The sequence below is a fragment of the Chelonoidis abingdonii genome, chromosome 4 (genome assembly GCF_003597395.2).
Source record: "Chelonoidis abingdonii isolate Lonesome George chromosome 4, CheloAbing_2.0, whole genome shotgun sequence".
Lineage (NCBI taxonomy): Eukaryota > Metazoa > Chordata > Testudines > Testudinidae > Chelonoidis > Chelonoidis abingdonii.
Genome location: NC_133772.1, coordinates 45036262 through 45057906, shown reverse-complemented (window position 1 = coordinate 45057906; position 21645 = coordinate 45036262). Strand labels below are relative to the sequence as shown.

The window sequence follows — 21645 nt, the reverse complement described above, 5'->3', positions numbered from 1 at the left end:
ATTAAAGTTTGTTTCTTTTCTCAATTCAAACCACTCTCTTGACCTAGTTGCCCTTACCTTCCACAGTTACACTGGAAGTGCTGCAGTACTCCGTTGGGTCATTATCTTGCATAGCAACCACTGTGTACTCTCCTGAGTCACTCAGCTCAGCATCGTCAATGATCAGCTCTGCCCTCTTCCCTTCATGTGTCATGCTGTATTTGTCAGACCTCTCAATCACCCTCCCATCCTTCATCCACTTCAGTGTAACATCTTTAGAGGTCAGCTTGCACTCCAGGCAAGCTTTCCCCTTCTCCTTGACTCGGACATTCTTCAGGTTGCTGACAAATTTAATTGGAATTCCTTGAGAAAGAGGGAGGGTAAAGAGATCAGCAGTATGAAATTTCATATTTGTGGAATAATCTTAGAAATCAAGGCTAGAGAGGGTCTGTTAGCATCACCTCAGCAGGGTATTAATATGTTGCTGTGGGGCAGAGAGATCCCAAGCTTGGAACTTTACTTCCAAGATGGCTGCCATTTCTGTAGGTGACATATTTTCCCTGATGAGCATGCACTGCTGTTTGAGTAAAACCTTGGTGCCTCATGTAATAGTCTTTGGGTGGAGACCTAAACCGAAATGTGAGAGGCCGGCTCCTATTCCTTAACTCTATAGTTCCACCGAAAAGGACTTGCTTAGTTGTTTGCAACCAGTCTTCTTCAAATACCTCCAAACCAATGATGCTGATTCTATTTGAAGCCCCTTGGTAATGACTGCAAAGAATTCTGGGACACATCTGAGAAGGGTAGGTTGAAAACCTTTCCTGAGGGCACGGAGTAGCATGGACAGGAATCACAGAAAGATTGGGAGGGTAAAGTACTGGGGCCACATGAGTAGGGTGATGGAGATAGCTCTTTCACCAAAAACAATATTAGAAAGGAATCCAAGGCATTGTAGTGTTGGTTATGGTTATCACAATACTGGTGATAGCACTGATCTTACATTTGCACAAGATCCCTGAAGAGCTCTGCAGCCTTAAACTGATGCAAAGCATACACAGGGGATCATCTCTTCTGCTGAAAGGCAGCAGATTCTGAGTGGAATACATGTTTTTTTTCTTTGCTCCATTTTGATTGATCTCTATTTTCATGTAATCAATAAGTCTTATTGTGCTTTTGATGATAAACTCCTACCTTTCCCATCAAATTTCCCTATGCATTTGCCCTCTGCGTTTTAAATCAGATTAGTTTGACGATGATAAAGAGCTAAATGTCCATGAGGTAGGGATTGTGCCTTCTGAACCTATGGTAGCACTAATGAGAGGTTTCTTCTAAAATTCCCTACAGTCTATGGAACCCACAATGACTGATCCACAAAAGCACTTGATGAGTCTGCTACTACTTTCAGCTAATGGAGTTGGTGGTGCTTTTTATCTCTGTAGGTCCCCCATTCAAATGCTGCTGTGAAGGGTTTGATTACGTACATACTGGTCAGGCATGCCATCCCTGCATCACTTACGTTCAATGAAGAGTGGTGCTTTCTGCACCAGATCCCCAGCCTGGGCGCTAAACTCTCCAATGTCACTGGGCCGAACATCCTTGATTTTCAATGTGTGGGTTAATCCATCGTCAGATGTGATGATCTCATATTTGTCGTCTCGCTTCAGCTCCTTCCCATTGAACTTCCAGGTGAAATTGGGCACTTTTTTGGACAGGCGGATTTCAAACACTGCTGTCTGCCTTTCTGTCACTTTCAATGGCTTCAGTTCTGCCAGGAATTTTAGGGGCTCATCTGTTAAGATGTTGACAGACAAACAGTCATGCTAACAGTTTAAATTTGTTCCTAAATGTAGGAGGTTTTCCTACACTGTGTTCGGCCAGATCCTCAGCTGGAGTAAATCAACATAGCTCCACTGAAGTCAATAGAGCTACATTGATTTGCATCACCTAAAAACTGGGCCCTACCATTTTGATTTCTTTTGCATGGAGATAACAGGGACAAATTCATCCTTAATATAAGCTGGCACATCTCTTATAACTTCACAGAGACCTGTGTCCACTTATGCTATGGTTGATAATGGTCCCTTTGTAGGAAAACTTTGTTGATAGTTTTCCTACAAAGCTGATCACCAGTGCACACGCTGCTTCTTATTCCAGTTCTTCTGCCTTACTCCTATTCTTTTTCTCCCCTTTATTCTAGTCACCGTAAAGCAAATGACCTCAGGTCAGCACAGCCGAGATCCAGAAACCTTCCTGGAGTTTCATCTGGAGCCATCTGCCACGCAGAGAGATGGCAGTCAGGTCAGACACCCCTGAGGCTGCCGTATCAGAAACAGAGCAGTTCGTTGATCACTTTGTGGCCTAAGGGGAGGAGTTTGTCACCCTACTGGATACTCTGTGTCAAATCCATCTACTTGCATTTGCCACATGGTATAATATTTTACTTTCATGAATAAAGAATGAGAACTGACAGCACCAGGAGGACCTTATTCTTCCTGTGGTCTCCTTGAAAACAAGTAGCAAAATAAGATCCTTCCCACTGCAAGTAACAGTAGCAGAACATGTCCCTAGGAGATGGGCCAGCTACAACAGAAAGAGTTGGAAGATAAGGGCAGTAACAGGAGTACTGTGGGTAAGGAAGGCAACTGTCTTTATCCTGATGATTTGGGCTGTAATTTAAGGCAGCTTTGTTGCTGTATGCAAAATGGACAGGATCCATGATTTCTTGAGAAACTGCAACTACACACTTGTCCTGTAACAGCAAGGACTAACAATGGAGAAAGGTTTCCCATCTTCTCTGGGCATGTACATTCCCCTCCATTCCCGGTGACTTTGTGTAAGCATGGTTCACTTCCATTAAAAGGACACTGCCAAGGTGTAAATGATGAAAAACATCTTTCCCTCTTACACTCTGCTGACTCATATCCCAGCCAACCCCATTGACGTCAGTGGGGAATTTGACATATTGTGTACAATAACCGAGCTTCATGCTGAAATTTACCATCTCATACGTACATCCCTTGATCATATGTGCACAGTGGTTATTGTGAGGTTGATCATGCCATGTACAGTAGTGGGTTTCTGTTTCAGGATAGAAAGACCAGTGAGTCATGGGTGTTGCAAATAGATATAAGAAAAGATATATAGATTCCAGTTTGACTCACCAACTTTGACAGTGTCCTTTTAAGTACGTAATCTTCAATTTCATCATGACATACGCACTATCATGCATTTAAAAATAAAAGATTACCTATCACTTTCAGTTGTGCTGAGAGTTTCTTGTCAGCTACAATTAGACTGTAGGTGCCCCAGTCTTTTTCATTCACGTTTAAGATGTACAGCATATACTTTGTACCCATCTGCTTTATTTCATATTTTCCTAGGCAGTACTGCATACGCAAGGGATCATTACCCTGAAAAGGAGAACAGTGACATCTTTGACAGTGCTGCACCTTTGAAAGGCTCTTCCAAGAGACACAGGTGCATGTGGAATATGCACAACACCACGTTTAAGAGGCTTGTCCAGCAGCTGAGCCAGCAATGGGGCTGCACTATAAAAAACCTTACAATAATTGTCCTCAATCTACGTGTCCACTGGCTAGTTTCAGATAGAAATCAGTGATCAGCAATGATGCTTTGCCCAGGCAGGCCAGCCTTTCAGAGGCTGTATAGGCTACTAGAAAAATAAATCATGTAGTGCTGAGAGGGGTAATTATTGTGACTGAGAACATGGCATCTTTAACTCACAGTAACTCAGAGCTATATTCTGGTGTTCTTATTCCCATTGTATCTGACTTTGTAAGCTGTCTCACTGAAATCAGTGCACTGACTTGCGACATAAAGTACCATTCAATGTGAGAAAGGATGCCAGGATCTGGCCCTTCATTTTTGCTTAGTCCTTAGTTGGCACTGACTTCACTGTGGTTTTATGTGGACTGTGTAAAACATCAGGAGTTAGTTGGCCTATCATGATTGCAGGCAAAATAAACGGAGGGTCAGCAGTTGGAGAGATTAGTAAAAATTAAAAAGAAAAGAAACCAAGATAGGGGAATCTGTGCTAGAGAGATTCTTTACCAAAGATGTAGCACTCTAGTGTCTTTACCTAAAGCAAAAGAAAGGAGTAGGACTAGTTGTACACCCCTCAAACAGACCCTGTCAGACAGGACACTGAATAATACAGAGCATTTTTACCACCTTTCCCCACCTACAAGTGAACGTGTAGCTAGAATAGCTAAGCCCTCAGTTAAGTAACACTGGCAGATTGAATCTCAGTACCTCCACCTATGTTAGTCAAACCAAGGAAATATGGGAGGTTACCTTATACCATGTCATCTTAGTATTGGGGTCCCTCAGTTCCAGAATGGTGTCAAATATAGCTGTGGAATCCACTTTAGCTGAGACATCCTCCAGAGGTTTTAGGACTTTGACTGCCTGCAAGATCAGTTTATGAAGAAATATAACAGAAATCTGTATTACTTCCCACAACTCAAAGTAGACTAGATCTTTGTTCCCATTACTAACAGATTTTTTTTACTATTATTATTATTTTGTATTGGTTCTTGGAATTTGTGATACTCAAAAAGCAAAGTTTCCATCTTCTGGACATCTGGTATTGTTTTTTGTGCATGTAGAAAGCAAGGATGGCCTTGAGATTCAGGTACTTGAATAGGAACACAGTAGAGCTGGGTTCAATTCCTGGCTCTGCCACAGACTCCCTGTATGATCTTGGGCATGTCATTTAATTTTTATGTGTGTCAGCTCTCCATCTGAAAATGGGATGTTAATATTTCCCTTGGCTGCCTTCTCTATTTGGATGGTAATGCTTTAGAGCAGGTTGTCTATGTTTTACAGCACCTATCACAATAGGGCCCTGATCTTGGATAAAATCTCAAGGTGCTGTCATAATACAGATAATAAACAATAATACGGAAAGCTTCTGGCTGAGCAAGTGGAGTCTTTTGTTACAATGAAAATTCTTCTTACAACACTCATTATTTTCTAAGGGGCTGAAGGCACATTCCCCTCACTGAATTTCAGTGGGATTTGGACACCTAATAACTTTATGCCCCTTTGAAAATCCAAGTCAGAGGACCAGATTCAAAACTTGGATGTGGATCCAGTTTTGGATTTTGAACTGCCTTTTCCCTGCTAATTTGTTTGGATTTGAATTTTCTTCAAGGCCCATCTCTAATGAAATCCTTTTCTCCTTGGTTTACAGCTGACTCTCTGTAAAATGTTTAGCAATGCTGCCTCTGAAGGCCATTACTGTAGTGTGGTTTATGCGTAGGAGTGTTGTTCATTATAGACACAAAAATAGAAATGTATGTTCAAGGTGTTCTGAAAGCTGACGGCATTACTAACCTCAGCCTCCACTTTCTTCTTCATCTCCTTTAGCTTCTTAAGGAGCCCACGGAAGTCAGTGAAGCCGTATTCCATGCAGACCTTCTCAAAGTCCTTTTTTGGCACCTTGGAGAGGATTTCAAGCATTTCCTTCTCATCAGTCACCTTCTTCGCTTTCTTCTTCGGAGCAGGAGGGCCCCTGTGCATAGACCCCATATAATTCAGGGTGTATTTCAAAGTGACAAAAGCTTCTCTCACCTCTACAGCTTTGGCTGTAACAGGGCTCCTGCCTGTGGAAGCTGTAGGGCCAGACTTCCTATTGGTAGGATTCCAAACAAGAATGAGGCTCCCCGCATGTGGGATAAAGGGGCAGGAAATTAGTCTCCCCTACTGCTGGAAGGAGGGAGGGGAGAATTCCCCGGCACCGCTGTCATAGAATCTGCTGGGAGTTGCCTTCTCCTCTAGTGCTGAGACCAGAGGGCAAAAGCGGGCTGACCTGTGAGTTACTGACTCTGAACATGGCAGTCCCAAAGCTGGGAGCCATGAGCAGTTCCCTGCACTGCTTGTACTGTTGTTCTGCTCTGTAAAGTGGCTCTGTAGAAACAGCCTAGTGTCTCTCAGCGCCCACTCAGCTTTTTGAAATATAGAAATAAAAATAAAGAACTAACACATAAATCCCCCAGAGATAAAATTCCTCACCTTTTTTTAAGCATTTTTTTGAAATCCAATTTTTCTTGACCTGAAAAAAAATTGGAAAATCCCAAAGCAAACAACTGTATTCAGTCAGCTGAAGCATAATAATAAACAACACCACAAATAACACCATGAGGGATTCCTTGGCTTTGATGCCCTGCAGCAAGTCTCAAAAGCTGCTGGACAGGCCTAAGACATGAAAACGCCATGCAGGGCGATCTGAGCACCATCCCAACCCTGTTCTACAGAGCAATGCTTGACAGCAGCTGTCTACAAGTTTGCAGTATGAGGCACGGAATGGGCTGTCGATGTGTAACTAGGCGGATCCATTGGTCAAACTGTGTAGTGGAGGGGAAATGCTGTTGCTTCTCTGAGGGTATGACCGTACAGCCTTTTCTGAGGTAAGATGCCCTGTGGAAGTTACAGCTTTGTGGGAGACGCTTGGTTCCTAGTAGTGCCAGCTGTATGTGCTTTGTCAGGGCTCTGGGGCTACTACATCTCCTCGCTTCATCTTGACAAGCCAACATAAGAATAAAATGGAGCTAACCAAAAGCCCCGTGTCACTCTTACCCTTGGGGAAGGGAAGGACTGAGACAAGGAGAGTGCTGAACTCATTGCCAAACCCAGAACTCCCATATGGCTGTGCAAGATGTTCGCCATGCAAATGTTGGCTTTTCACAGGTATATGTCATAAGCATCACTTTCCCACCACCCGAAAATGATGGGAAAATTCTCATCGTTAATAATCAAAATGAACAAAGGGGGACTGTGACAAGTGTGTCTACAGAAAGGCTAACAAGGGTCCCAGTGCAGTGCACAGGAACACATCAGAGGTGAAGTGGAGGAGTTTAAAGGTGCACCTGATGGCCCAACTGGACAGTAGATATGTTGGGATCCGCCTGCATATTAGTGCTTGAGGTGAAATTTCCTCCAGTTCAGAGACCCTCACAAGTCCTCTGCACCACCTCAAACCTTCTTAGACTTTGTCTGAACCCTCTGTGTGGGGTGAATCTCACTCCTGCTCTGAGAGGAAGGATGGCCCTGTAGTTAGAATACTAGCTGCAAGCTCAGGAGAACCAATTTCAGTTTCTTGCTTCACTACAGACTTCCTGTGTGACCTTGGGCAGGTTACTCAGTCTCTATGTGCCTCAGTTAATAGCACTTCCCTACCTCTTGTGGATATTGTGGGGATAAATGCACCATAGATTGTGAGGCACTCAGACAATGTGGTAACGGGGCAGCGGGGAGATAAGTATCACAGATAGAAATTAGATAGCAAGAAAGCTGTGAAATATTAAAATGTCAAATATCCTGATCTGATTGCTAAATCTCGACTATTACAGTCATTACATCTTGCACAAATAAAAAGTAGTACACCAGGATAGTTTTTTCCTCACCTGGTAGTGAAAACTCACTCGGAAGTAAGCATCATTCACTGACATTCCTAAAAGGCTGTCAAATCTCATTCTTAATCGATTAGTCAGTTATTAATCAAGCTGGACTCCAGGGACTTACTTTCAGTCACAGTCAAGGACACAGTGTAGATAATATCAGCATGGTCATTGGAAACAATGCACTTGTAGTTATCAGCATCATCCGCGGTGAGGGATTCCAGCTGGAAGAAGAAACATTTTCATCCTCTTTGTCCATGTGTTAGTGGCTCAAATGTATTCACGTGGACTCGGGAATTCCATTATGTATTTATTTTTAAACCGTATTTTACCACGAGTTTATGAAATCATCTGTTGACAATAGAAACCCTTGAGGGAGAACCTTGGAGCCCAATTCTGCAACTCCCTACTCAAGCGATTACGGAAATTAAGGTCAAGCACTAGAGACCTGATCCAAAGCCTACTGAAGTCAGTGGAGTTTAGGTGCCTAATAACCTTTAAGGATCTGGGGCAGGGAGTCTTTAAATTTACTACAATAAGCTTTGGACCAGGCCCTATATTTAGAGATTCTTGCCCTGAAATGGGATATATTATCAGCCAAAACAGTTGAGTTTCTTCCGTGGTCTGTCCTTTAGGCTGGCCCTTTGCGCAGAGATGAATGTAACCCAAACCATGCATGGACAGCATCCAACAAAGAACAAGACAGCTACCAGCCACTGGGTTTGAGGCCCATGGACTAGATGGGTTTTCACGAGGGAACTTTGTGGAGGAGTACAGGGAAGGAGCTTAGGATGCATCAGCTGGCAGGCTGGTGAGCATAAAGGACTGCCTTGAAGATGACATGAATTAGGACAGGGTCAAGAACAGAGCTGATGGGAGAGATGCAGGAAGGGGGACATAAGGGCAGAACTTTTGTTGCAAATGACCTCAAATATGAAATAGGGCTGAAATGGGACATAAGTGGTCCACTGGCATTATTTAGTATCATCATTTCCATTACAGTAGTGCCTGGCAACCCCAGAGAAAAATTACAGCACCAGAGTGCTAGACCCTGTACAAATAAGTACCATAGAAAATGGACTGTGCTCATGATCAAGGCCCTGTGCTCAGTACAGGGCTGAATGTCATCATTTGTACATCGTAAGCAATCCCTGCAAATCCTACAGCAGGACTATGGCAAACTACAGAATCTTAGACCATTGCTTAAGAATGCTGTAGTGCTTTTTTATAGAGATAATGATAACACAATCAATTACAAGCCAAAAATAGTGAAAGACATGCATTACCTTTAGCACAAACTCCTTATTGATACTATCAAAAAACATTTTTGAACCTTCTTTTATTGGTATCCCACTTTCTCTTTTCCATGTTACATTGGGCTTGGGGTTACCTTTCACTTTAGCTCGAAATACTGCTTTGTCTCCTGAAATTCAAGGAGGAGAAATATTAGAGTGAGGAATTGAAAAGGAACAACCTTTATCCATTATGTAGTTTCTCTACATTCACTTAAATTACTTGGGGTCATCTTAACAGTACAACCGCTTTTCCTTTTTGGAAAAGGTCAGATTAATGTAATTATATTGATTCCAGTGGAGTTATACTGGCGGTTATACTGGCTCATTAAAAGTGATCTGCACTTTTAGGAAAAGGTAAAAATGGGATTGTCCCCTTTATGTGAAAGATGGGCACTGAAGACTTGAAAAGTCTTTCTTTTGGTTTTACATTAGACATTCATATCTTGTATACTCCGCTTTTCCTGGAAAGACACTATGGATGACTGGAGAACTTATTTATTTACACGTTTATTTACAAGGGCCATGTTCTGCTGGCCTTACGTAGGCAAAACTTCCCCAGATGGGAGGTTTGCCTGAGGAAGGCAGGCATGATTAATTGGCTCTCACTAAGGACTGATCTGAACCTTTGAAGTCAACGGGAGTTTTGCCATATACTTCAATGTGCGCAGGCCAAGGCCCTAAAAATAAATAGTTGATATATACATGACCAAATGGATGAGTACACAGGGCAGGCATTTGCAAATGAAATCAGGCATTTGCATGGACAGTTACTAGGGCTGTCGATTAATCGCAGTTAACTCACACAATTGACTCAAAAAAATTAATGATGATTAAAAAAATGAATTGCGATTAATCACAGTTTTAATCACACTGTTAAACAATAGAATACCAATTGAAATGTATAAAATATTTTGGATGTTTTTCTACATTTTCATATATATTGTATTCTGTGTTGTGACTGAAATCAAAGTGTATATTTTTGATTATAAATATTTGCACTGTAAAAATGATAAACAAAAGAAATAGTATTTTTCAATTCACCTTATACAAGTACTGTAGTGCAATCTCTGTTGTGAAAATGCAACTTACAAATGTAGATTTTTTTGTTACATAACTGCACTCAAAACCAAAACAATGTAAAACTTCAGAGCCTACAAGTCCACTCAGTCCTACTTCTTTTTCAGCCAATCACTAAGAGACAAACAAGTTAGTTAAGATTTACAGGAGATAATGCTGCCCTCTTCTTATTTACAATGTCACAGAAAGTGAGAACAGGCATTTGCTTGGCACTTTTGTAGCCAGCATTGCAAGGTATTTAGGTGGTGGATATGCTAAACAGAAGTCTTAAAAGAGCAACGCTCTTATGCAGAAACTACAGAATCCAAACCACCAAAAAAGAAGAAAAAAAACAACTTCTGATGGTGGCATCTGACTCAGATAATGAAAATGAACATGCGTCGCTCCACACTGCTTTGCACTGTTGTTGAGCAGAACCCGTCATCAGCATGGACGCATGACTCTTGGAATGGTGGTTGAAGCATGAAGGAACATAAGAATCTTTAGTGCATCTGGTACATAAATATCTTGCGATGCCAGCTACAACAGTGCCATGCAAATGCCTGTTCTCACTTTAAGGTGACATTATAAATAAGAAGCGGGTAGCATTATCTCCTGCAAATGTAAACAAACTTGTTTGTCTGAGTGATTGGCGGAAGTAGGACTGAGTGGACTTGTAACCTCTAAAATTTTACACTTTTATTTTTGAATGCAGGTTTTTTTTGTACATAATTCTACATTTGTAAGTTCAATTTTCATGATAAAGTGATTGCATTACAGTACTTGTACTATGTGAACTGAAAAATATTTTTTTTGCAGTGCAAATACGTGTAATGAAAAATAAATATAAAGTGAGCACTATACACGTTGTATTCTCTGTTGTAATTGAAATAAATTTATTTGAAAATGCAGAAAACATCCAAAAATATTTAAATAAATGGTATTCTATTAATGTTTAACAGTGAGATTAATCACAATTAATTTTTAATCACGTGATTAATAGTGATTAATATCTTTAATCGCTTGACAACCCTAACAGTTACCCATTTCGTGTGTTCAACTACATGTTTTGCACATGCAATGCCCTGTTTGCATCCACATGTGCAGGTTTGGTGTGTCCATTTCAGACACCTGTTTTGAAACATTATATCTTTAGTGTCCTGGTAATGAGGTGACTTTACAGTGGAATGGGGTGCTGCTTACCCTCAGGGGTTGTCAGTGGATGAGGCTTCTCCACAAATTCAGGGATGCTTTCTCCTAAAGGGATCTCAAAGGAGCGTGTCACCATGCTGAAGGACTCCACAGTGGTAGAAGATTTCCTAGAAACAACTTCCTCTATTAGAAGAAAAATATATTAGTCAGGAGGAACAGAAATGTGGCTTTTGAGGTGTTTATTTGTTGTGGGGGAAGGCTCCCCAATGTCCATTAATTATATTGAAAATTATTTAGATCAGCTGAAACCCTGATAGAAGGATGGCTCAGTGCACGGGGCACTAGCCTGGGGACTTGAGATCCTGCTTCACCACAGACTTTCTGTATGATTTTAGACAAGTCACTTAGCCTTTCTGAGACTTAGTTCCCCATCTGTAAAATGGTTATAATAGCACTTCCCTACCTCACAAAGGTTGTTGTGAAGATAAATACATCATATATTGTGAAGCACTCATATACTATGAAAATGAGGGCTATTTAAGTACCTTAGATAGAAAACTTGCTTATCAAAAGATAAGTCCCTTGAAGAGGTTTCAATAACTGCAGTTGTCATGCACTTTGCACTGGGTTTTAGCCTCCTAAGGCCTGTTTTTTGCCTGTGATATCTAGCCTGGTCCATGGACTGATTTGGATCAACGATCTTCTTCCATGCAGTCAGATATGCAAGCATTACAAATAAAGACCATTCTTTATGTTAGCCAGATTTATAATCTAAAAGCCATGACAACACCCTTTGAGGTTGTATCAGCTTCTAGAGACTGAAAAGATACTTGCCTCCCACAATCTTGGTGGCCTGAGACATATGTTGCATCTGGGAGCTGGAAACTTTAATGGAGTGATGTTGCTGGACCATGGTTTCCATTTGCATGACTGCAGTTGCCATGATGAAAATATCTTTGCTTCTGCACCTCTCAGTATGTGTGTGAACTTTGGTGGGGAGAAAGGGGAGACAGAATGGAATTCAGAATAAAAAAAAAAAACATGCCTAGCTGATCCGCTCAGACATAAAGCCTTCCAGTGCCATGTCTGCACTTGTATTTCTTCAGCAAATCAGGATCATGTTCTGTGGTGGACTAGCACAGAACAACAATTTCAGCACTTATCAACCCAAGAGCTAAAAAGATAAGATTTTGAAATTATGCATTTCAGAAGGCTCCAAGATGCTGCCTTTTTGATCAAAATTAGTGAATGTAAGAATGGCTATACTGGCTCAGACCAATGGTCCATCTAGCCCAGTGGTTCTTAACCAGGGGTATATGTACCCATGGGGCTACATGAACTCAGCTAGATATTTGCTTAGTTTTACAACAGGCTACATAAAAAAGCACTAGTTAAAATTTCATACAATGAGCTGTTTATATTGCTCTATGTCCTATACACTGATACACTGATAGCTAAGTGCAATATTTATATACTTATATATTGAAAGTACAATATTTCAGTTGATTTATTTTATAATTATATGGTACAAATGAGAAAGTAAGCAATTTTTCAGAAAGCGCATGCTGTGACATTTTTGTATTTTTATATTTGATTTTGTAAGCAAGCAGATTTTAAGAGAGGTGAAACTTGGATTACTCAAGACAAATCAGACTCCTGAAAGGGGTACAGTAGTCTGGAAAGATTGAGAGCCACTGATCTAGCCCAATATCCTGTTTCTGACAGTGGCCAGTGCCAGATGCCAGGGATTTGGAACAATCAAATTTTTGAATTGCTCCAATCCGGCTCTGCTCCAGCTCCGGGCAAAAATCTACTGGTCTGCTCCAGCTCTGGGCTCTGCTCCAAAGCCCTGCCAGATGCTTCAGAGGGAATGAACAAAACAGGGCAATTTTGAGTGATCCATCCCCTGTTGTTCAATCCCACATTCTGGTAGTTGGAGGTTTAGGGACACCCAGAACCTGGGGTTGCATTTCTGACCATGTTAGCTAATAGCCATTGATGGACCTATCCTCCTTGAATTTATCTAATTCTTTTTTTAACCCACATATACATTTGGTCTTCACAGCATCCTATGGAAACACATTCCACAGGATGACTGTGAGTTGTTCCTTTCATTTGTTTTAAACCTGCTGTCTATTAATTTCATCAAGTGACCCCCAGGTACTTGTGTTACGTGAATGGGTAAATACAACTTCTTTATTCACTTTCTTCATATCATTCATAATTTTAGAGTCCTCTATCATATCCCTCCTTATTCATCTCTTTTCTAAATTAAACAGTCCCAGTTTTTTCATCTCTCCTCAGACAAAAACTCTTCTACACTCCTCACCATTTTCATTGCCCTTCTCTGCACCTTTTCCATTTCTAATATATCCTCATTGAGTTGTGGCTATCATAACTGCACACAGTATTCAAGGTGTAGGTATACACTGGATTTATATAGTGGCATGATAATTTCTGTCCTATCATCTCTCTCTTTTCTAATGGTTTCTCACATTCTGTTCGCTTTTTTGACTGCTGCTGCACATTGAGAGGATGTTTTCAGAGAACTATCCAGGAATCCTCCAAGATTTCTTTCTTGAGTGGTAACAGCTAATTTAGACCTCATCATTTTCTATTTAAATTTGGGATTATGTTTTCCAATATGAATTACTTTGCACTTATCAACACTGAATTTCTCCTGCCATTTTGTTGCCCATCACCCAGTTTATTGAGATCCCTTTGTAATTCTTCACCGTTGGCTTTGGACTTAACTATCTTGAGTAATTTAGTATCATCATCTGCAAATTTTCTTCCTTACTGTATCCCTTTTTCCAGATTATTTATAAATATGTTGAACAGTACAGTACAGGTTCATGGGGGACCCTGCTATTTACCTCTCTCCATTGTGAAAACTGACTATTTATTCCTATCCTTTGTTTCCTATCTGTTAACCAGTTACTGATCCATGAGAGGACCTTCTCTTTTATCCCACAACTGCTTAGTTTGCTAAAGATGTTTTGGTGAGGGATCTTGTCAAAGGCTTCTTGAAAGATATTAACTGGATCACCCTTGTCCATATGCTTGTTGATACCCTCAAAAGAATATTAATAAATTGGTGAGGCATGTTTTCCTTTGATAAAAGCCCTATTGACTCTTCCCCAACATATTGAGCTTATGAGTCTGATAATTATGTATTTTATTATAGTTACAACCAATTTCCCTGGTACTGAAGTTAGGCTTATTGGTCTTTAATTGCCAGGATCACCTCTGGAGCCTTTTTTAAAAATAGGCACTATATGAACTACCCTCCAGCCACCTGGTACAGAGACTGATTTAAGCAATAGGCTACATATCACAGTTAGTAGTTTGGCAATTTCATATCTGAGTTCCTTCACAGCTCTTGGGTGAATACCATCTGGTCCTGGTGACTTATTACTGTTTAATTTATCAGTTTGTTCCCAAACCTCCTCTACTGACATCTCAGTCTGGGACAGTTCTTCAGATTTGTCACCTAAAAAGAAGGGCTCAGGTGTTGGGCCCTCCGTCACATCCTCTGCAGTAAAGACTGATGCAAAAAATTAATTTAGCTTCTCCACAACAGCCTTGTCCTTGAGTGCTCTTTTAGCACCTTGATTGTCCAGTGGCCGCACTGACTCTTTGGCAGGCTTCCTGCTTCTGATATATTTACTTTTTTCTTGTTGTTAGTTTTTAATGTCTTTAGCCAGCTGCTCTTCAAATTCCTTCTTGGTCTGACTTTCATACTTATACACATGACTTGCCAGAGCTTGTGCTCCTCTCTGTTCCCCTCACTACGAGTGCTTTTAGTTATTTATTGTTTGAGGACTGGCTCTCAACTGGTGTAAACCAACGTAATTGGTGTTTTCAGCTAGATCAATCTACACCAGCTGAGGACCTGGCTGTGGCAATAAAATATTCTGCACTGCATCAGCTGTGATCATTTATTAAAAGGTTTTAGGGTGAGTCCCTGCAACCTTCACTCATGTAACTAGCACTTACTAACTGGAGTCATCTCACTGAAGCCCACTCACTGAAACAAAGACCATTCTGTGTAATTAGACACTTACGCCTCATTTTGCACCATGAAAGTCAATAGGAGCTTTGCCACTGATGTGCACGGGAGCAGGAGCAGGCCCCTGATGCCCATTCATTCTGTTTTACTCAGAGTTTTTTAATCCACTAATTTTAAAGAGTGAATCAGAGAAGGAGGGACAGAATTTCCCTAAGCAAGGCCCAGAGCAGAAAGTTCAACTCTGGGTGCATCCCACAGCCTGCAGCAGGGGACAGGCAGGTCCATATGCCTTAGGTGGAGCTGCAGGAAGCAGTGTGTCTCAGGCAGGCACCTCACCTCTGAAAGGAGCATGTCAGAAACATACCCACTGTGCTACCCTGGAACAGTGTGCAATATTCACTTCTTCCTCAGCAGGGCTGGGGGAGGACGCCAAACTCTCTTTCTGCTCCCGCTAGCAATACTCATACCAACAGCAGTGTTAGAACCCAGTAACCCTTGCACTAGTGCGATCACAATGGTATTGGTCATGCCCACCCAGTGCACTGCAGGAGTGGAAAGGATGCTTGACTCTCCCTCTGCTTGCTCAAAGACTGGGTACCGTTAGCTCCGTAACATTTTGTTTCCCTAGTGTTAAAAGTCCTCTTTGGCAACTGATATACAACAAAGACTAGAACATAGATCCATGAGTCCCTGACACACTCTTGTGGCATTAAAGAATCATGTCAGAGCAGAGAACCATCATCTGGAACCTGATCTCCTCTCACCCAGCTTTCCTGGAACAAGGACCTGGTCTGGTGTGGGTGGACATTAGGTGTTACATCTCCAGGGGATGCAGGGCAGAAGGCACAATCCATGGGGAAGGGGAACTTTAAGCCACTTTTAGGACTGTGTGTGACCAGAGGCCAGGCTTATTGGTGATGTCACCTAGTGATGAGGTCATTGGGCTCTCAATTTCCCCTTGGTCGCTGATGCTGCCTCCAAGCAACTAGTTGTGACTGAAGGCCAGCCTTATCGGTGGCATCGCCTAGTGGTTATGTTGTTGGGCACTCAAATTTCCTCCTCTCAGTCTCTGATGCCACCTCACGGCAACTCATCTAGTAGTGGGTGCAGCAACTCAGCCCTCTGTCTGGGTCATCAATTCAAACCCTTTGGGTAGCATTGTCCAGTGAACTGTAGAGGTCCTTGCATCCTTACAACTGGGAAGGACCCTCACTCTATCACTTGGCCTGCATAGGTGACTTATCCTTATCACGAGGCTTTCGGCATGTCTATCTTCTCTTTACACCTGGGAGGGGTGGAAGTGAGGTTTATGCTCCTATCTGGGGGGTTGGAAGTGGAGTCCAGGCCTTCCACTCCACCAGGCTTTGACCCAGGGCACTATGAGAAGCAAACTATGACAGGCACCAGGGAGTGCCCCAAGACTGCCTTGCTGGGCTGCTTTCTACCATCCAGCCCTCTGCAGTCTCAAAGTCCAACTTAAAGTAGCAGCGAGGGAAAAGGGTAACTGATCCTTCATCCCAGCTGGGCGCCGCTGGTAGTCCCTTGCTCCCCAGTAGAGGCTTCTGTGGCAGCTTGGGTCAGGAGCTGTCAGGGTATATATATTCTGTTCCCCTGTCTGCCCCATTGTCTGATTCCCTTTAAGATCCTTCCTCCAGTGGCACCACGCTCTGAAAGTTGGGGGGAAGGGGCAGGGTCCCTGCTGGGACCAGAACTCTCCATAACCACTTCAGTTCTAGTGTGGGATTTATATACCCCACCATAGCATGAGATTCTGGGCTGCCAGTGGGGACAAAATGTCTCCCTGCATAAATGAGAGCCTTTTCAGGGGTGTTCTAATTTATGGAGGCCTCCCATGGGCTGCTTCACAGTCCAGAATCTCAATAGCAACATATGCTAAGAGTGAATCCCCATCCTATCACTGACATGCCCCTCCCAGCCCATCCCCTAAACTAGGGTGTATGGGGGAGGCCAGTTTAGCATCCCTATGTCTGTACTGGAGGGAAGTCTCCCTTGGCTCCTTGTGGGTAGAGGACAGGTGGGGAGGTACAGTTCCAGTCCCGGTATATCCTCAGACTTCCCTCGGTCCCTGTGGCCTTCTCTGTTCCAATCAGACTTCATCTTACTGACAGTCACAACTTGTTCAAATCCTATCTGGAAACAATAAGTTTGCTAAGAGGTAGGTGAAGGAAGATTTCTGCTTTACAGACTACCTTAAATGTCTTCCTTCCCCTCACCTCTCTTGTTCTTCTCTCATCCTTTCCTCCCTGGCACACGATATTTTTTGGCACAGGTGATGGTCATGGGTGGGACTGGGCAAAGGACAGGAGAGGGGAAATTCTTTCTGATACCAAACACACTGGGAAGAACCACATTTTGCTCTGACTTACACTGGAAGCCATAGGTGCCGACTTACTTTTTCACTCCCACTCCGTCCTGAGACCCGCCACCACTCTGCTCCCTCCCCAAGACCCCCGCTGCTCTCCGCCTTCCCCCAACCCCTTCCCTGAGCTTACAAACAGCTGACTGGGGAGTGCCGCCCAACAGCTGTGGCTGGTGAGTGCTACAGCCCCAGAGCACCCAAGGTGTCAGCACCTATGCTGGAAGAAAGTGCTAATGGGAGAAATGTATTTATCACACTCGTTTGATCACCTCACCTGCTCCTCTGCCCCATAAGCCATACGGCTTGGGACTTACTCTAAGATTTTGAAACCCTAAGCAACTTCACACAGTTGCCATTGTTTAAAAATCAACTTCCACAGGAATGCTTCTACTTCTCCTCCCAAATGTGGAATTGCCTCTCCCTCCAAATTACCCTTGCCTGAGCCAAAGAAGAAGCAAGTTTCAATCCTGGGCCAGTGACAACTTTTCTATGTATAAAAACATCATTGCTTAAGATCTGCTACTTTGCACAGAGTTTTATATCATTAGAGATTACTTGCTTCCCTGTGGGACTAGCATGAGCTTCAAAGGCCCAAAATATTGGACTTTAAAGATAAGTCATTTACTGTCATATATTGCTGCCCAATACCAGGGTCCAGTTTGTACCTAGGTCTTTGAGCAAGAAAGAATATAATATGACAGTGTAGGCAAATCCTTCCCCCTCAGGGGCAGAGAGAAATCACGGAGAACATATATAAATTGGGTGACCCCACCACACAGAGGTGATTTTCACCTGTTCTTTCTTGTGTGATTACTATACCATATTTATTTTGATTGCATCTTATTAAATATCTGCAAGTAAAGTTGGGTCTTGAGAAATGGATGGTCAACACCATTAAAGTACATATGACAAAGATTTGGTGTGAAGAATGGTAATTTTGTGCCAGTTGCTGAAGATCAAGATCAAAAAGGTTATCTAGTCCATCCTCAAGCTAGTGTAGGATTATTCCTTACAGTGTATTTTCTACAGAGTTTTAAGACTAGTTTTAAATGCCTCCAGCAATGGCGCTTCAAGGTGGTATTTCATGAGGTTCATTGATTTTTAACTGTCAATCCTCCCACCCCAAAACAGTGAACAAAACAAAAATTAAAATAAAGCTAAAAACATGTCAGAACACTTTTCCACCCCAGATACCCACAGAAAAGACATTTAGCGAATATCCAGTGATTTAATATTATAGGCAATATTTATTCGTGTAAAGTTTACCTTCTCTTCAAGCTGTCACGATCCTGGTTGAGCCCTACTATGAGTTTTCAGACCATCAGTGGATCCTTCTGTATCCTTTGGCTGATGGGAAGCACGGTAGACAGCTGCAGTCTCAGGAAGACAGCTGGGTCCCTCAGCACAGGACAAATATGGATCTAAGCAGTTCAAACTTTAAATACACACTGGCCTTTTGTGGGCTATGTAGTTACATTCATTACACTGACTTCAGCAGTTTCACATGCTTGGAGGAATAGGATGATAAAATCTTAAGGGCAAGGATGACTATATAACAAGAATAACTTGTCTGAAGGTCAAAGAGATGGCTTCTTGCAGCTTTTCTCAAGATATATCAAGGTGTGATTTCAAGATCTTGACCAAGCTCAGGTACCATTTTATATTCAACTTAACTGTTTTATTTTGTTTTCAAATATAAAACATTTGGGGTCAGATTTTCAAAAGAATTCAGCACCCAAGAGCTTCTGTTAAGGCACCTAAATAAGAGACCTGATTTCCAAAAAAGCTCAGCACTCAAACAACCTAAATGAAAAGGCCAGATTTTTTTTAAAAATGCTCAACACCTAGCAGTCTCTGTTGTTCACAAATCTGACCACTTAAATTTCCAAATGGGAACAGAGCTCTTTTGAAAATGGATACTGAGCTTTTTTGAAAATCTACCCTTTTATATTCAGCAATAAACTCTAGATTCTGCCATCCTTCCACGTGGAGTAGTACTTTACTGAAGGAATAGTCCCGCTGAAATCAATGGAAGTTCTCACAGAACAGGGTACTTCTCAGCATGAGTAAAGGTAGCGTGATCTGACCATTCAGCTCTTTCATTTTATTTGACTTAAAGTAATGATAAAATAATAAATGCATAACAGCAACAACAACTCCACCTTAAATTTATATAGCACTTTTCATTCCAAAGGATCCAGACTAGACCTCTTGTTTGTGCCGTGGCTGAAGTACCGACCACACATTGTTTATCTTCATTTGACGGCCATTCAAAGTGTAGTTAAACTGATTACCCTGGATTTATGCTAGGTGTAAATGAAAGCTGAGTCTGGCCCAGGATGACTCTGGGAAATAATCCATCATTACTTTTAAAAAGCATAGGAGCCTAGCAAAATGAAGACCTGAATGCAAAGAAATCTCCATCACTAGTTGGTTTCCAAAGGTCATCAGAGAGAAATGACTTGCATGCAAAACCTCCAAAGCCTTCAAATGGGAAATTCATGGAATATACAACCATGTGATGATTTCTAATAGCCTAGCAGAAAAAGAAGATAAAAAAAACCCAATAAAGAAATATACAGAAACTGAAACAATGTGTATTTTTCCACAGAGCACAAAAGAGCCATATGCCAGGCATAATTTAACACCCACAGTAGTATTTGCTGGATAAAAATGGGATTCAATTACTACAGAAGCTCAGCTCTGTAAATTTTCCCTCACTCGTCTGGAACCTGGTGGTCCCACTAACACAGATGCCTTTATCAAAATGAAGTAGCATGTAAACTGCATTGGTCCTGGTTTCAAATGTCTATGGTAGTATTTGTTGCTTGCTACTAATAAATCCCTCAAGACATGACTTTTCACATTCTGCCCCTTCAAAATTCCAAAGCAGAAACAAGCAACCAAAGTAGATAGAAACAGACGAGATTAATACCATCCCTTCATGTTTGTTTCACAATCCTACTTAAATACGGTTCTCCCCATCTTTTCCACTCCTCCTAGTCACTGGGAGCTGTCTACCAGGTAGAGTCTACCAGCCAGGGAGGGGACAGCCAGCTTTACCACTCTTGGGAGGCAAGGGGAATTCTCAGCTACCATATTAGGACAGGGGAATGAGGATCCATCCCCTGGTGTATGGTCACACCCTGAGGCAAACGAACCAACCAACCACCCGATGATAGTTAGCTGAAAAATATTGCAGATTTGTCTCTTTTTTTTTTTTTTTTTTTAAGTTTCAGGTCATATTTAAAGGCAGAATGAGAATTAAAATTGTGAAATGCTCCACCCCCTAGGAGCCCCTACTGTACGCATTATAGGTGTGGTTTGAAAGCTCTGCTTTTTCCTTGCATTCTTTTCATGACAGCTGCAGGCCCCATTAAATCACTACAGCAGCAGTCCTTTGTCTGTAGAGGACAGAGCAAAGCTCATGGAAAGATCTAATTAATTAAGCCCCAGCACATCCATGTGAGCTGTGGAAAGGATGATTTCCCCCATTCTGCAAAGAGTAAACCAACAGCAGCATAGGCACTCAGTACCTAAACATTCAGGCTACTTAATTAGGTGCCTGAATGCATATTTAGTTACCTATCTTTGAAAAATCTGGAACATTGTATAAAATCTAGAAATAGAGCCCCAGTCACCTGACTCCCAAGTCCTCTGCTCTAACTACTCCAACACATTCCCTCCACTTCTTCTCCCTCCTATATGGGCAATATAATAGGGTGACCAGACAGCAAGTGTAAAAAAATTGGGACAGGGGGATAATAGGTCCCTATATAAGAAAAAAAAAAACCCAAAATCTGGACTGTCCCTATAAAATCGGGACATCTGGTCAGCCTACAATGTAAGAACCCCCACTAAGCTACCCTTTCCTTTGCTCTACAGACATCTACCAATATGCCAGAGCTGCTTCTCAATTCTTCCATCTGATTTTCGTATGCACAGTCCAGGGGCACACAATTTAAGTATGCAAAGGAGAAGGATTAGAGCAGGAGGGGCTGTGCAGGGTTCTTTCCTTTTGATCCCTGGAGAGAAATACTGCTGCAAAAAGCCTTTGCCTTATAAGAAGAAAGCAGAAGACATGCAGCTGCCACTGGGACCAGAGGAACTCAAGTCAGACATAATAATAAAACTTTGACTCAGGGAAGCATTACAGCTTCTCAAAGCAGAAATCTTTGTCATAAGACATGCTGCTACAGGAATTCTCTGTCCCATGGCCTCAAAGATGCGCTGAAGTTAAATGGGAAGCAGATTAGGAAATTGATCACATCAGGAGGGGACTGGCAAGACACACTCTAGAGGGCAAGAACGATTCCCAGAAAATGGTGACAATGAACATTTTAGAATAAT

At 42.0% G+C, this 21645-nt stretch overlaps 1 protein-coding gene across 1 annotated transcript in view; it reads right to left on the bottom strand.

Moving 5' to 3' along the window:
* Window positions 1-21645, bottom strand: part of IGSF22 (immunoglobulin superfamily member 22) — a 212263-nt gene that overhangs the window by 34641 nt on the left and 155977 nt on the right. Inside the window, exons 15-24 of the mRNA XM_032765505.2 lie at window positions 11738-11890; window positions 10955-11086; window positions 8687-8823; window positions 7525-7624; window positions 6016-6055; window positions 5338-5515; window positions 4294-4407; window positions 3227-3389; window positions 1496-1768; window positions 58-342 (exon numbers count right to left, since the gene is read on the bottom strand). Of these exons, the coding sequence (XP_032621396.1) occupies window positions 58-342; window positions 1496-1768; window positions 3227-3389; window positions 4294-4407; window positions 5338-5515; window positions 6016-6055; window positions 7525-7624; window positions 8687-8823; window positions 10955-11086; window positions 11738-11890 (1575 nt within the window). The remainder of the gene's footprint in view (window positions 1-57; window positions 343-1495; window positions 1769-3226; window positions 3390-4293; window positions 4408-5337; window positions 5516-6015; window positions 6056-7524; window positions 7625-8686; window positions 8824-10954; window positions 11087-11737; window positions 11891-21645) is intronic.